The sequence below is a fragment of the Lagenorhynchus albirostris genome, chromosome 4, assembly GCF_949774975.1.
Source record: "Lagenorhynchus albirostris chromosome 4, mLagAlb1.1, whole genome shotgun sequence".
NCBI classification, from domain to species: domain Eukaryota; kingdom Metazoa; phylum Chordata; class Mammalia; order Artiodactyla; family Delphinidae; genus Lagenorhynchus; species Lagenorhynchus albirostris.
Genome location: NC_083098.1, coordinates 143,940,635 through 143,957,271, shown reverse-complemented (window position 1 = coordinate 143,957,271; position 16,637 = coordinate 143,940,635). Strand labels below are relative to the sequence as shown.

The 16,637-nt window shown below is 39.7% G+C and overlaps 1 protein-coding gene across 4 annotated transcripts in view; it reads right to left on the bottom strand.

Moving 5' to 3' along the window:
• Positions 1-16,637, bottom strand: part of KIAA0232 (KIAA0232 ortholog) — a 91,796-nt gene that overhangs the window by 50,895 nt on the left and 24,264 nt on the right. For 2 of the 4 annotated variants that reach the window (XM_060148754.1, XM_060148756.1), the window contains exon 2: positions 7,220-7,718. In XM_060148754.1, coding sequence (XP_060004737.1) covers positions 7,220-7,450 — 231 coding nt within the window. In that variant the 5' untranslated portion in view covers positions 7,451-7,718. Of the gene's footprint in view, positions 1-7,219; positions 7,719-9,155; positions 9,551-16,637 lie in introns of those variants that run through there. The other 2 variants (XM_060148755.1, XM_060148757.1) reach the window with 2 other exon arrangements.

Sequence of the window (16,637 nt, the reverse complement as noted above, 5' to 3'; positions counted from 1 at the left end):
CAAACCCATAACAAGGAAATGATAAAAGGAACATACATATTGATAATTACGTGAACGGATTAAATGCTCCAACCAAATGACACAGGCTTGCTGAATGTATACAAAAACAAGACCCACATATATGCTGTCTACAAGAGACCCACTTCAGACCTAGGGACACATATAGACCGAAAGTGAGGGGATGAAAAAAGATATTCCATGCAAATGGAAATCAAAAGAAAGCTGGAGTAGCAATACTCATATCACATAAAATAGACTTTAAAATAAAGAATGTTACAAGAGACAAGGAAGGACACTACATAATGATCAAGGAATCAATCCAAGAAGAAGATATAACAATTATAAATATATATGCACCCAACATAGGAGCACCTCAATACATAAGACAACTGCTAACAGCTATAAATGAGGAAATCGACAGTAACACAATAATAGTGGGGGACTTTAACCCATCACTTACACCAATGGACAGATCATCCAGACAGAAAATTAATAAGGAAACACAAGCTTTAAATGACACAACAGACCAGATAGATGTAATTGATATTTATAGGACATTCCATCCGAAAACAGCAGATCACACTTTCTTCTCAAGTGCACACAGACCATTCTCCAGGACAGATCACATCTTGGGTCACAAACCAAGCCTCAGTAAATTTAAGAAAACTGAAATCATATCAAGCATCTTTTCTGACCACAACGCTATGAGATTAGAAATCAATTACAGGGGAAAAAATGTAAAAAACACAAACACATGGAGGCTAAACAATACGTTACTAAATAACCAAGAGATCACTGAAGAAATCAAAGAGGAAATCAAAAAATACCTAGAGACAAATGACAATGAAAACACGATGATCCAAAACCTATGGGATGCAGCAAAAGCAGTTCTAAGAGGGAAGTTTATAGCAATACAAGCCTACCTCAAGAAACAAGAAAGACTTCAAATAAACAATCTAACCTTACACCTAAGGGAACCAGAGAAAGAAGAACAAACAAAACCCAAAGTTAGCAGAAGGAAAGAAATCATAAAGATCAGAGCAGAAATAAATGAAATAGAAACTAAGAAAACAATAGCAAAGATCAATAAAACTAAAAGCTGGTTCTTTGAGTAGATAAACAAAATTGATAAACTATTAGCCAGACTCATCAAGAAAAAAAGGGAGAGGACTCAGATCAATAAAATTGGAAAAGAAGTTACAACAGACACCGCAGAAATACAAAGCATCCTGAGACTACTACAAGCAACTCTATGCCAATAAACTGGACAACCTGGAAGAAATGGACAAATTCGTAAAAAGGTATAACCTTCCAAGACTGAACCAGGAAGAAATAGAAAATATGAACAGACCGGTCACAAGCAATGAAATTGAAACTGTAATTAAAAATCTTCCAACAAACAAAAGTCCAGGACCAGATGGCTTCACAGGTGAATTCTATCAAACATTTAGAGAAGAGCTAACACCCATCCTTCTCAAACTGTTCCCAAAAATTGCAGAGGAAGGAACACTCCCAAACTCATTCTATGAGGTCACCATCACCCTGATACCAAAACCAGACAAAGATACTACAAAAAAAGAAAATTACAGACCAGTATCACTGATGAATACAGATGCAAAAATCCTCAACAAAATACTAGCGAACAGAATCCAACAACACATTAAAAGGATCATACACCATGATCAAGTGGGATTTATCCCAGGGATGCAAGGATTCTTCAATATACACAAATCAATCAATGTGATACACCATATTAACAAACTGAAGAAGAAAAACCATATGATCATCTCAATAGATGCAGAGAAAGCTTTTGACAAAATTCAACAGCCACTATGATAAAAACTCTCCAGAAAGTGGGCATAGAGGGAACCTGCCTCAAAATAATAAAGGCCATATATGACAAACCCACAGCAAACATCATTCTCAATGGTGAAAAACTGAAAGCATTTCCTCTAAGATCAGGAACAAGACAAGGATGTCCACTCTCACCCCTATTATTCAACATAGTTTTGGAAGTCCTAGCCACGGCAATCAGAGAAGAAAAAGAAATAAAAGGAATACAGACTGGAAAAGAAGAAGTAAAACTGTCACTGCAGATGACCTGATGCTATACATAGAGAATCCTAAAGATGCCACCAGAAAACTACTAGAGCTAATCAATGAATTTGCTAAAGCTGCAGGATACAAAATGAATGCACAGGAATCTCTTGCATTCCTATATACTAATGATGAAAAATCTGAAAGAGAAAATAAGGAAACACTCCCATTTACCATTGCAACAAAAAGAATAAAATACCTAGGAATACACCTACCGAGGGAGACAAAAGACCTGTATGCAGAAAACTGTAAGACACAGATGAAAGAAATTAAAGGTGATACAAACAGATGGAGAGATATACCATGTTCTTGGGTTGGAAAAATCAATATTGTGAAAATGACTATACGACCCAAAGCAATCTACAGATTCAATGCAATCCCTATCAAATTACCAATGGCATTTTTTACAGAACTAGAACAAAAAATCTTAAAATTTGTATGGAGACACAAAAGACCCCAAATAGCCAAAGCAGTCTTGAGGGAAAAAAACGAAGCTGGAGGAATTAGACTCCCTGACTTCAGACTATACTACAAAGCTACATTAACCAAGACAGTATGGTACTGGCACAAAAGGAGAAATATAGATCAATGGAACAAGTTAGAAAGCCCAGAGAGAAACCCACGCACCTATGGTCAACTAATCTATGACAAAGGAGGCAAAGATATACAATGGAGAAAAGACAGCCTCTTTAATAAGTGGTGCTGGGAAAACTGGACAGCTACATGTAAAAGAATGAAATTAGAACACTTCCTCACACCACACACAAAAGTAAACTCAAACTGGATTAGAGACCTAAATGTAAGACCAGACACTATAAAACTCTCAGAGGAAAACATAGGAAGAACACTCTGACATAAATCACAGCAAGATCTTTTCTGATCCACCTCCTAAAGTAATGGAAATAAAAACAAAAATAAACAAATGGGACCTAATGAAACTTAAAACCTTTTGCAAAGCAAAGGAAACTACAAACAAAACGAAAAGACAACCCTCAGAATGGGAGAAAATATTTGCAAACGAATCAACGGACAAAGGATTAATCTCCAAAATATATAAACAGCTCATGCAGCTCAATATTAAAAAAACAAACAACCCAATGAAAAAATGGGCAGAAGGCCTAAATAGACATTTCTCCAGAGAAGACATAAAGATGGCCAAGAAGCACATGAAAAGCTGCTCAACATGACTAATTATTAGAGAAATGCAAATCAAAACTACAATGAGGTATCTCCTCACACCAGTTAGAATGGGCATTGTCAGAAAATCTACAAACAACAAATGCTGGAGAGGGTGTGGAGAAAAGGGAACCCTCTTGCACTGTTGGTGGGAGTGTAAATTGATACAGCCACTATGGAGAACAGTAAGGAGGTTCCTTAAAAAACTAAAAATAGAATTACCATATGACCCAGCAATCCCACTACTGGGTATATACCCAGAGAAAACCGTAATTCAGAAAGACACATTGCATCCCAATGTTTGCAGCACTATTTACAATAGCCAGGTCATGGAAGCAACCTAAATGCCCACTGACAGACGAATGGATAAAGAAGATGTGGTACATATATACAATGGAATACTACTCAGCCATAAAAAGGAACAAAATTGGGTTATTTGTAGAGACATGGATGGATCTAGAAACTGTCACAGAGAGTGAAGTAAGTCAGAAAGAGAAAAACAAATATCGTATATTAACGTATATATGTGGAACCTAGAAAAATGGTACAGATGAACCAGTTTGCAGGGCAGAAACCGAGACACAGATGTAGAGAACAAATATATGGACACCAAGGGGGGAAAGTGGTGGGTGGGGGGTGATGGTGGGATGAATTGGGAGATTGGGATTGACATATATACACTAATATGTATAAAATGGATAACTAATAAGAACCAGCTGTACAAAAAAATAAATAAAATATCATTCAAAAACTCAAATAAATAAATAAATAATATGCTGATTTATGTAGGATAAGCGGGCATAAAAAGGAGAGGAGAGAAATAAAGTAAAAGTGGGAAAATGTTAGCAACTGGGGCTGACTGAGGTTCTTTGTCGTACTCTTCCAATCCTTCTGATGTTTGAAATTATTTCAAAAAATAAGTTTAGGGGCTTCCCTGGTGGCGCAGTGGTTGAGAGTCCGCCTGCCGATGCAGGGGACACAGGTTCGTACCCCGGTCCGGGAAGATCCCACAAGCTGCGGGGCGGCTAGGCCCGTGAGCCAGGTCCGCTGAGCCTGTGCGTCCGGAACCTGTGCTCCGCAACGGGAGAGGCCACAACAGTGAGAGGTCCACGTACCACAAAAAAAAAAAAGAAAAAAGTTAAAAAAAATGTTTAAGATGAATATATGATTTCCACCATTAAGCATCTTATAAACTACTGGGAAAGATAATACATTCTAATAACTATAATTAAGAGCTCTATAGTAGAAACATGGTCAAGTTTGGCAGAAGCAGCCATTGTTTTCATCAGGAATTATCAGAAGTGGATTCAGAGGAAGGTGACCTGGACCTTGAAGGATGGGTTAGAAAAGTAGTTTATATTTACATCTAAAAATGATGAATAGTGAATTCCTGATTTATCTAAGCATACATTTATCAGAATATGGTAATCTTGACAAAAAGAAAAAAAAATAGAATTTGTGGAAATAAAATTACTATGACCCACCTATAATATCTACGTATTAAAAGGCAGTTGTTCTCCAGCACTACGCAGTACATAGCTGTCGCCACAACTGTATTTACAAACCTGCCCAAATCAGAGGTTTACATGTAACTCTGTTTGTTAGTCAGCCTCAACCAAGACCAGGGCCTGATCAGCTGTACTTCCTACCCAATCATCAGGGCCTGCTGAGACAAGTACAAAATCTGTTTCTCAGAACTCAAGAGCTCTTTGTGTGTTTCTTTTAGCTAAAGCTGTGAAAAGCCATGAATTCAACATGACAAATAAGGCCAGTAGTTGAAGCAACGGCCTTAAAACTAGGCATTTTCAAGTCAAGGTTAGACTAATTCAAGGACTGAGGGGTGAGAAAAGATGCAAGGAAACAAACACCCAAAAGTGGAGTCACTTGGCCTTCAAATGAGGGGTGAGCCCACCCTCAGTGTGACCCAGGGATCAGGAGAGTGGCACGCTTGCTCGCCCACAGCAGGCTGGTGAGTATGCCCATTAGGTGGAGTCTGAATCACAGAAGGTCAGCTCAGGCCCTTCCCTTGGCTCTATGCCCTGACTCTCTCTGGGGGGATACAGTGAGCATATCCTCCTCCTTGAGTCATGGAAAAGTTATGGGTCATCTCCTATGAAAGGTCATTTTCAATTTGACCTTCCCCATCAGCATGGGACTTGGCACTGTGCGAGCCAGGGCTGAGCAGTAAAGGATTTTAGGGCCCTTTTAATTCCCTGTGGATTCTCCTTGTAATTCCAGACATGCTCTGTTTTCACTAACCTTTATCTGCCCTGTGTCCTAAAGATGAACCAGAACAGGGAGGATCAACACAGTAGGCCGCTGACAGCTGCCAAGACACCCACCCCCCGCCCGCCGCCACCCTACAGTGAACACAGAGACCAGAGGGATTCACAAACAGGTCTCATCACGGAAGTGTTCACTATAATCTTAATAGCAGGCCTATGTTTTACCCCTTTTTCCATGTACTATAGCACCTAACACATAAATACTTTGTGCTAATATATTTATTGGTGTTGATACTGTTAATACACAATTTTAAGAAGTAAGAAGTCTTATTAAACTCCTACTAAAAAACGATTTGTTTCCTACACGTACGTACTTACAACTGAAGTACATGATTTTTGAGTTAAGAGGAATATCTTCCTCATTTCTGGAAATAAAAATGCTTCTATGTTGGTAGATTTAACATGTTACTTGCCCTTAAAGTACATTTACTGGAAATATGATGGAAAATAATAGAACTTTGGTAAGAAAATTATGCAAAATACTGACCGCCAAAATAACACACTTTCTGATTATTAGGTTTTAAGTCAACCCCCTCAAAGCCTTACTTGACCTAATAATCACCAGCCAGGGCAGTAAGCAACCTGGAAGCAGGGGAAATGTAGTTGTGTCCAGCTAGAAAGGATGCGGAACACCAGCAGTGGGAAATACTCTGCTCAACTGACATGTGACAGAATGTTAGGCACGCTGTGAAACCCCCTGTATGTACAGGACTCTGAAACTGCTCTGTGGTTTGGAAGGTCAAAGCCAGATTCTTCCGTCAATGAAACTTTGCTCCTGTTTTCAGTGTTAGTAACAATGGTTTAAAACAACAACAACAAATACTGCCCACAAAACACTCCCTTTTTAAAAAGTTGTTTATCTTTTGGCCGTGACACAAGGCATGTGGGACCTTAGTTCCCCAACCAGGGATCGAACCTGTGCCCCCTGCAATGGAAGTGCGGAGTGCTAACGACTAGACCGCCAGGGAATTCCCAAAACACTCCCTTTTACATGAAATTTGTACCCAGAAGTCACCCAGAGCTCACTGGTTCAGTGCTGATGACTCTGCCTCCCTTTCAGCAAGCCTCACATTCAGGAGCTTCTCTTGGAGAGTGAGACTGAAGTTGAGATTTTTTTCAAGAACATAGATTTGGTTGCTTTCTTTACTTTAAGCACCTAAGTCAAGTAAAATGTATATTGGCCACTTTAAGGTTATATGCTTTACCAAAGTTTTAAGTCTACTGATTCAAAACACACACTTTGATTAATAAGCAGTTTATCATCATTCTTAGAGATAAAATGAAATATTAAACTTTGGAATGTTAAGAAGTATAACAGACCCAACGATGAAAACGTCTAATCACAATGTGGGGTTTTCCTAAATAGTAGAAACCAACATTCTGGAGCAGCGCTAACTCAAAGGCAGTGGGTCATCAAACTACTACCGTCTGTGACAAGATCCAGAGTCTGTGTCAGAATGCAATCAACATCAAGAAAATGTCAGAGAAAATGACTGAACCAAACTGTGTGTTTGGTAACGCGGCTCATCTATATTCACTGACAGCTTAAAAAGTTTGTGGACCCCAGCCGTCTAACTTGTGCTAGAATACGAAAGTGCTCTTTGAAGGAAAATGTAAACACAATCATAAATTTTCACAAAACATTTACAATATGTAAATACCTGTTCCTGCAGGTCGTAGTCATAGCTGTCATGCAGCAGAAGACTGAGGACGTATCGAGTATAAATCATGGCATCAATGCCACATTTCTCTAGCTCTTGTCCCAGCCAGGTCTGCACTGGACCCAAAGCATGAAGCAGAGACATTTCAGAGACAGATACAGGGCCTGGATAAGAGCTTGAGGAGCTTTCAGATGGTAAACCATCCACAACAACTGTACAGATAGGGCGCATGAATTTAGGTTGCTGACATCCTTAAAATGTGGAGCATTTTCTGCAGTGATGTTCTGTTGGTATCTGGAGGGGATTTTCACTCCAGTAAAAAGGAGAGATGCTTGACATCTAGGGTAAGCATTTATTTTTGCTGGCAGTCAGCCATCTAGAACTGAATTTCCCTCTTCAGGCATGACCAATGAATCAACATCCTGATAGCAACATACATGTAGATGTGATTTTCTACTTTAATTTCACATTGAGGCCAAATGTAAGTCTCCAGCAGAACCTACAAAAATAAGAGAGAAAAAAGGTATGTGTTATGTATAGATATAAATTACGTTATTGATCTTTTGAAAAAAATCCAAATGAACCATTCCTCTTTATTAAAATACCTTTGGTATCTTGGAACATTAATTTTTACTGTAATCGTTGACATTTTAAACTAAGTGACATTTTAAACTTTTAAAAGCTTAATATCATTTAAAAGTAAGGAAAACTCAGAAATCTGTATTTTTGTACTCATGCTCAATTATACTGATGTTTATTTTGCTATGTCTCAAGAGACTGGACTTGTAAAATTTTGCTACGCTGAAAGAATTTATCTCGTAACAAAGCACTAGCTCATTTTAAAGTAAAACAGAAACAAGCAGCTGAATGGTAATTTCACTGAAACACTGGTAAAAAAAAAATTAGTCCCGGGCTTCCCTGGTGGTGCAGTGGTTCAGAGTCTGCTTGCCGATGCAGGGGACACGGGTTCGTGCCCCGGTCCAGGAAGATCCCACATGCCGCGGAGCGGCTGGGCCCGTGAGCCATGGCCGCTGAGCCTGCGCGTCCAGAGCCTGTGCTCCGCAACGGGAGAGGCCACAACAGTGAGAGGCCCGCGTACCGCAAAAAAAAAAAAAAAAAAAAAAATTAGTCCCATAAACGTAAGTTTTACACAGGTAATCAATTTTTGTATGGCTAAAAACTTTGGACTGCTCATCACTTATTTCATAAAAATTAAGATGAAACACACATTTGTCTTATAGCCCTGCCAGGCAATAGTTATATCTATTTTAACTTTTCTTCTTATATACCTAGGTTGACTTTCTGATTACTTGTGATAGATGCCATTTTCCACTAAATTAACATACTTTCAATACGTCATACTAATCTAACAATGGCTTTATTAAGTCATAATATTCTTTATGCTAGAGTTCTGATTAATTTATGCCACTAGAAAATGAAAACTAACATAGTGATAGGTAAATCTCATTGGATCAGCTTTTGCATGAATTTTAGCAGATAATAAGAGGGTTACAAAAATGACCTTTTAAAAAGTATTAATAATTATTTTTAGTAAGAGCATCAAGTCAGAAAGACAGACACTCTTCACCAAAGATTTAATGCTCAGTTTCTTGCACTTCATCTAGAACTACACACTAACTGTTACAAACATTAAATATAAAGAAAATATGTTTAAATCCACCACAGGATGAAGTTACTAGATCAATGTATCACTAATATGTATTCTGCTACTTCCTAAAATCTTCTCTATAATTCTTTTCTGAATTATAAAAACTAGATAAATTAAAGCAAAGATTTTCTATAACGTTTACTTGCTGAAATTTTCCAGCTGACTCTCAAAATTAAAACATTTTCCATAAATTGTTTAATACGTGTGGATCTCAGGATGCCAGACAGATCATCAATTAACCAATACATTCACTTCTGGGGACATCACCTGAAGCGAGTGGATAGCCAGCACTCATTCAGTGAAGGTTGCACCAAGACAATGAGGAGACATGAAGCGGTGGCTGAAGGAAGTAGGTCAGAGAATCTAAGGCAGTGGAGATCACAGGAAAAGTACCGAGAGGAGAGAGCTCTCCAGAGGAAAACACCAGATATCTGCAAAGGGTTGCTCCTAAGCCTTCAAAAGAGTGTTAATCGGGGCATGCACGTGAGGACCCAGCCACGGCACAGGAAAGGGTCATCATAAAGGAAAGGAGGAAACACGCTCTAAGGCTCAGCGTGGCTGGGGATGGTGCCTGTTTCCTACCAGCCAGACTGGAAAACCTCGTAATTCAGGGCACACTAGGTAGAGTGCTCAGAAGGGTCTCGACTTAGTAATGGGGAATAATTAGCCCTACACTAAACACTGCTCTGGACCTGCCTAACAAATCTTAAAATCAAGACCCAAAAGACCAAACTGTTTCCAACTATTTTCACTGTGGCCCCAGAACAAAGCTCAAGGGATACAAAATATCCACCACCCAAGAAGATGAAACTTACAAAGCTTGGCATCCAATCAGAAATTAGCATGCATGTGAGAACTCCCCAGCGGTCCAATGGTTAGGACTCCCATCTCGCTGTCGAGGGCCTGGGTTCAATCCCTGGTACTAAGGGGAACTAAGATGCCACAAGACCCGCGGTGGTGGTGCACTCTAAATAAATAAATAATTAATTAGCAGGCATGCAAAGAAATGGGACACAAAGGGAATGGAAATGAAGGGAAAAATTAACTGAAACCAATCCAGAATCAACACAAAAGTTAGAATTAGCAGAAAAAGACTTCAAAAGTTATCATGATTATATTCCATATGTTTGAAAAGATATAAAATCAAATATCTAAAGATGAAAACTACAATGTCTGAGATTAAAAATATAGAACAGGACTAATGGCAGATCAGACATTTGAGAAGAAAAGATTACTGAATCTTAAACCACACACATACACAAAACTATACAAAATGAAATATGGAGAGAAAAAGAAGTTCAAAAAATTAACAGCGCTTCAGTGAGCTGTGTGATAACTTTAAGAAATCTAACATACATGTAATTGGAAGAGAGAGAGAAGGACAGAAAAAAATATTTGAATAATGGCCAAAATTTTTCCAAAACTAATGAAAACCAAAACACACAGATCCAAGAAGTTCAATGAACTCTAAGCACAAGAAACATGTAGAAATCAACACATAATAAAACTATTCAAACCAGTAATAAAGTCGCCAGAGAAAAAAAGAAACATTAGGTAGAACAGAACAAAGATATGGATGACATCAGATTTCTTGATGGAAACCATGCAAATGAGAATGGGGCAAAAACACTTGAAAGTATTGAAAAAAAGAACCTGTCAACTGAGAATCCTGTACTCATCAAAAGTATATTTCAAAACAAATGTGAAACAAACACTTCTTCAGACATGGAAAAACTGAAAGAATTCATCACCAGCAATCCTGCCCTAAAAGAAATGTCAAAGGAAGTCCTTTAGGCAGAAGGAAAATGATAGGACAAAATGTCCTATCCACACAAAGGAACAAAGAGCACTAGAAACATTCACTAAAATTTTCTTGTTATTTAAGTATCTTTAAAAGATAACTGAGGGACTTCCCTGGCAGTCCAGTGGTTAGGACTCTGCGCTTCCAATGCAGGGGACGTGGGTTCTATCCCTGATCAGGGAACTAAAATCCTACATGCCTTGCTGCATGGCCGAAGATTTTAAAAAAAAAAAAGAAAGAAAGAAAGAAAATAGATAACTGACCATTGAAACAAAAACAACAACGTATTGTGAGGTTAATTACATATGTATAAATAAAATGTATGACAACAACAGCATAAAGACCAGGAGTGGGAAACTGGAACACTATTATAAGGTTCTTATACATCACATTAAATGGTATGTTATCTCTTGAAGACTGTGATAAGATAGCTGTTAATAATCATAATAAATTTAAATGGCTTAAACAACCAATTAAAAGGCAGAGATGGGTCTTAAAACAACAAGTCCCAATTACAATATAGTAAAAATTCTACAATAAACATAAAGTCACAAATAGGTTAAGTAAAGGATGGGACTTCCCTTGTGGTCCAGTGGTTAGGAATCCGCCTGCCAGTGCAGGGGACACGGGTTCGAGCCCTGGTCCGGGAAGATCCCACACGCTGCGGAGCAGCTAAGCCCACGACCCACAACTGCTGAGCCTGTGTGCCACAACTACTGAAGCCTGAGTGCCTAGAGCCTCCACAACAAGAGAAGCCACCCCAATAAGAAGCCTGTGTACCACAGTGAAGAGTAGCCCCCACTCTCTGCAACTAGAGAAAGCCCACACGCAGTAAGAAAGACCCAACGCAGCCAAAATTTAAAAAAAAAAAAAGTTAAAAAGAACATATTTCTACATAACCAATAGGGCAAAGGAGAAATTAGAAAGTATTTTGAATTGAATGAAAATAAAAACACAACGTATCAATATTTTTAGGTTGCCACTAAAGCAGTATTTAGGGGAAAATTTATAGCACAAGGAGAGCCTATATTAGAAAAGGTCTCAAATCAGTTTTCATCTTAAGAAACTACAAAAAGAAGAGCAAATGAAACCTAAGCTAAGCACAAGAGGGGAATAAAAGATGAGAGCAGAAATCAATGAAATAGAAAATGGAAAAACAATGAAACCAAAAGCTGGTTCTTTCAGACAAGATGGACCTCTAGCCAGACTGTTCAGGAAAGAGAGAAGACAAATTACCAATATCAAGAATGAAACAGGTGAGATCACTACAGATTCTACAGATATAAAAAAGACAATAAGGGGATACTAGAAAAATTTTACACCAATAAAATAAACTTAGATGAAATGGACAAATTCCTTGAAAACACAAACTACCAAAGTTCACTCAAGAAGAAATAGAATTAATGGCCCTGTACCTATAAAAGAAATTGGGTTTACAGTTTAAAACTTTCCCACAGGGGCTTCCCTGGTGGCGCCATGGTTGGGAATCCACCTGCCAATGCAGGGGACACGGGTTCGAGCCCTGGTCTGGGAAGATCTCACATGCCACGGAGCGACTAGGCCCGTGTGCCGCAACTACTGAGCCTGCACTCTAGAGCCCGCGAGCCACAACTACTGGCCCCCACTCGCCACAGCTAGAGAAAACCCACACGCAGCAAACGACCCAACGCAGCCAAAATAAACAAACAAACAAAAACTTTCCCACGAAGAAACTTCCAGGCCCAGTTGGCTTAAAGGTGAATTCTACCGGATATTTAAGGAAAGCATAATGCCAATTCTATACAAACTCTTCTCAAAAATTGAAGAGGAGGGAATATTTCCCAAATCATGTTAAGAGGCCAGCATTATCCTAACATAAAAACCAGACTAAGATATTATAAGAAAACTACAGACCAATATGGCTCACGAACACAGATGCAAAAATTCTAAACAAAATTTTAGGGAATTGAATCCAACAATATACATCAGATCCAGAGAGTACAGAGGTATCAGAAGAATGTCTTTAACGAAATGTATATAATTGTCTTTGCCAGAGAACTTCTAAAACTTAGTTTCACTGCGAACAACTTAGTATAAGGCTTTTTTCCATTATTTAAATGAATAAAGGCCTTAAAAATTCACATATGACAGACCTGGTTCACTGTTAAGACTGATAAAGAAAAACTGTTTTAGTTTACTATGTTTACTTTAAAACATGGTATCAACCCAACCATGGGATTCTCTCTGTTGTCATTAAGAGATTTGGACAAATCAAAGGATTCAAGAAGTAGGTGAGATGCAGAAAAGAAAGCAAAACACATTGAACGCCCATGATCTCATCAAAGCCAGTTAAGACCTTCCCTTGCATCATTACCACTAACAGAACTCCTGCTGTGACTTGTTCAATAGCTGATGCCATATAATTTTTAAATTGTCCATATCCCTAGAGTCATCAGTGACTATATTTTGTTTTTACTCTCTACGTAGAACAGACTCAGAGGACTGAGGAAAAGAGAGGAAAGGCTGGTAAGTCTGGGAGCGTCAGCCTATGTAGTCATCTGGGCAGCACCTGTAACTGGACACCAATAACAAGGGTCTGAGACAGAAGCACCCCAAGCTGGCTTCCTCCTGTACCGTCATGACAGGTCTAAATGTTCCTGGAGCTCAAGAGTGTCCATTCTCCTTACTGTGAACATAAACTGTTAACAGATGGCCCAGGTATAAATACTGGGTCATAACTAAGCTTCCCCTCCCCTAAGCTGCAAGCCTTTGGTAGCAGAGCGAACATCTGACCGAACGAGAGGCTCTTTATTTCTAGTTCTGAACTGTTTCAGAAATAAAATTATCTGTTTAACTTACTTCAGGTGTGATCCACCACGTCGCCAAAACAATGGAGGGATCTGACAAGCACATGCAAAACCCACTTAACATCCACCTGCCAAGTTCAAGAACATGGCTGGCAAACACCCATATGTCAAACTCTGTCTATTCATCTTCATACTCATTCCAAATGTGAAGTTTAGTCAGTATGAAGTTAAACTGCATTTTAGTTTAACTTCTCTAAAAGGTTTTTTTTTTTTTTTTTTTTTGCAGTACGCGGGCCTCTCACTGTTGTGGCCTCTCCCGTTGCGGAGCACAGGCTCCGGATGCGCAGGCTCAGCGGCCATGGCTCACGGGCTCAGCCGCTCCGCGGCATGTGGGATCCTCCCAGACCGGGGCACGAACCCACGTCCCGTGCATCGGCAGGCGGACTCTCAACCACTGCGCCACCAGGGAAGCCCTCTCTAAAAGTTTTAAAGAAAAAGCACCACCATATACACTCAAAGGTTCTTCGTTTTGTTTCGTTTTTTCAACTTTTCCTTCTACAAAGGTTTACACTGAGAAAAAAAGACCTTCAACAAATTGTCTTGAGCATCTTTCTCCCACGTAAAATTAACGCAAATCATCCTAAAGACTGGGCTGTATAAATGATAATTTTAAAGGTCCAACGATAATACACTTATTTTAGAATTTCTCTTGTCTTTTTTACTTTAAATTTTAAATGGTTTCTATTAAGGATACCAAGAAATATATATAGCGGATTAATGCCCATGGAAGCATGCATCTTCTTTAATTCAGGAAGGCAGGACGGAAGAGTGCAAGGTGCACCAGCCCAGCGGTCCATAACATGTAGGTTTTGTAGTCAGTATCACTTCCACTACTGAATAGCTGGGTTTTCTGCCCATAACTCATCTGTAAAGGAGAATAATAAACACTTGCTTTCCCTGCCTCTCAACTTCTCGTTGTTTCAATGAGCAAGTGAGAAATGCATCCAAGTATTGATATTTGTGGCCTTTGTATTTCACAAAATGTCACACCAATGGAAGGTGCTGTTATTACAAACTACCCCCCTCAAATTGTTTATATTTGCTTACTCTAACAGGGTTCTTCACTGATATGATTACCTGAAGAATAGTAACTACGTAAAATACATTAGGCTTCTAGTACAAAAAATAATTTCCTCGCTATCCTTAAAAAAAAAAAGAACTATGAAATCACCTTCATTTACAATAAAAATCTAGTTTTAGTCATACCAAAGCCTTTCCTCTTTTTAAGTAACAGTTTGGTCTCTACTACAAATTCCAGTGCGACGCTGCTAAGAACTCAAGGTGGTGAAGTGCAGAGAATGAACATAGAAATACCAAGGCTGCTGTTTCCCGTCTTTTGGAATGTGCACATCTGCAGAGCAACCTCTGCATTTAAGCCGCACTATCCCCAAACAGTACAGACTCAGAAGCTTAGCACACACCGCTTTCCTTCTGTGGCCTAGTGTGCAATTTCCAGACATTTTAAGGACTCTAGAATTATACACAGCCCTGCTGGTGAATGAAAATCACTCCCCAAAGATTTGGGGATGGATGAAAGCCTCCAAGCCTAGTATTAATGTGAGCCTGGAAGTGAAAATGGAGGAGTGAGGGGGGAACATCTATCAAGCCCCACCCACGCCCATGACACCACCCCACATACACACCCCTCCACCCCTGCAAGAAACCCCATGTCACCCTCAGTCTCCAGGAGTGAGGGCCCTGGGGCCTGTGGTGCTTATGATCAGACCTGGAACTAGAATAACAAACTGGTTTCTAAAATCGAAAGCATTTAATTCTTTATCTAGTCCACATGTTTTCAGAGTGATAATTAGTCACAAATGATTTGTCTATTAAGGAGAAAAAAACAGATCTAGGTACTGAAGTTATTACATAAGTACCTTTTCAACAATAGCCAGCCAAAACATAGTAATGCCACAATCTTCAAGTGAGTAATTTAATAATGAAGTGGGATTTTTGGGGGGGGGGGGGGCAGGGTGCTGAGGGGTGGGGTTTCTTTTTTCTAAATTTATTTATTTTACTTATTTATTTTTGGCTGCGTTGGGTCTTCGTTGCTGTGCGCGGGCTTTCTCTAGTTGCGGCGAGCGGGGGCTACTCTTCGTCGTGGTGCGTGGGCTTCCCATCACGGTGGCTTCCCCTTGTTGTGGAGCAGGGGCTCTAGGCACGCGTACTTCCGTAGTTGTGGCACGCGGGCTCAGTAGTTGTGGCTCGCGGGCTCTAGAGCACAGGCTCAGTAGTTGTGGCGCACGGGCTTCGTTGCTCCGTGGCATGCGGGATCTTCCCAGATCAGGGCTCGAACCCGTGTCCGTTGCATGGCAGGCGGATTCTTAACCACTGCGCCACCAGGGAAGCCCTTGAGGGGGTGGTAGTTTTTGTTTTTGTTTTTCTTTTGCGGTATGCGGGCCTCTCACTGTTGTGGGCTCTCCCGTTGCGGAGCACAGGCTCCGGATGCGCAAGCTCCGCGGCCATGGCTCACAGGCCCAGCCGCTCCGCGGCATGTGGGATCTTCCCGGACCGGGGCACGAACCTGCGTCCCCTGCATCGGCAGGCGGACTCTCAACCACTGCGCCACCAGGGAAGCCCTGAGGGGTGGTTTTGAAGAAGCTCATTGATCTTCCAAAATCTCATCCCCTATGTAACAATGTGCTAAGAAATGTAGTGCCATCTTTTTATACTCTTTGTAACACCACATACATTACTGAAAATTATTCAAGTTACAGCTCCCATGAGTGTCCTTAAATAGCTGTAAGAGACATACACTCAATCTATAGCTCAGTTTCCTTAGTGCTCAAGTAGAGCAGACATGTGGCAGACATATTAAGGTACTTCCCTTCATTTTTGATAATATATTGTTTTTAGGTTTTTAGGTTTGCTCAAAACTCATAAAAATTATTTCAAAAAGCATAATGTCTTTCTGACACGGTACATACAATATTATTTGTGGATTGTTTTCTCAATTTACTTGTGTTACAGCACAACTGATGATAAAGAGCACCAGACAGTAAAAAGTTGTAAATCTGGCTTCTTCAGGCAAAATGTACTGAATAAAATGTAGATCTCCTGAAGAAATATCTGTGCAGCTCTGTTCAAGCAATATATTCACTT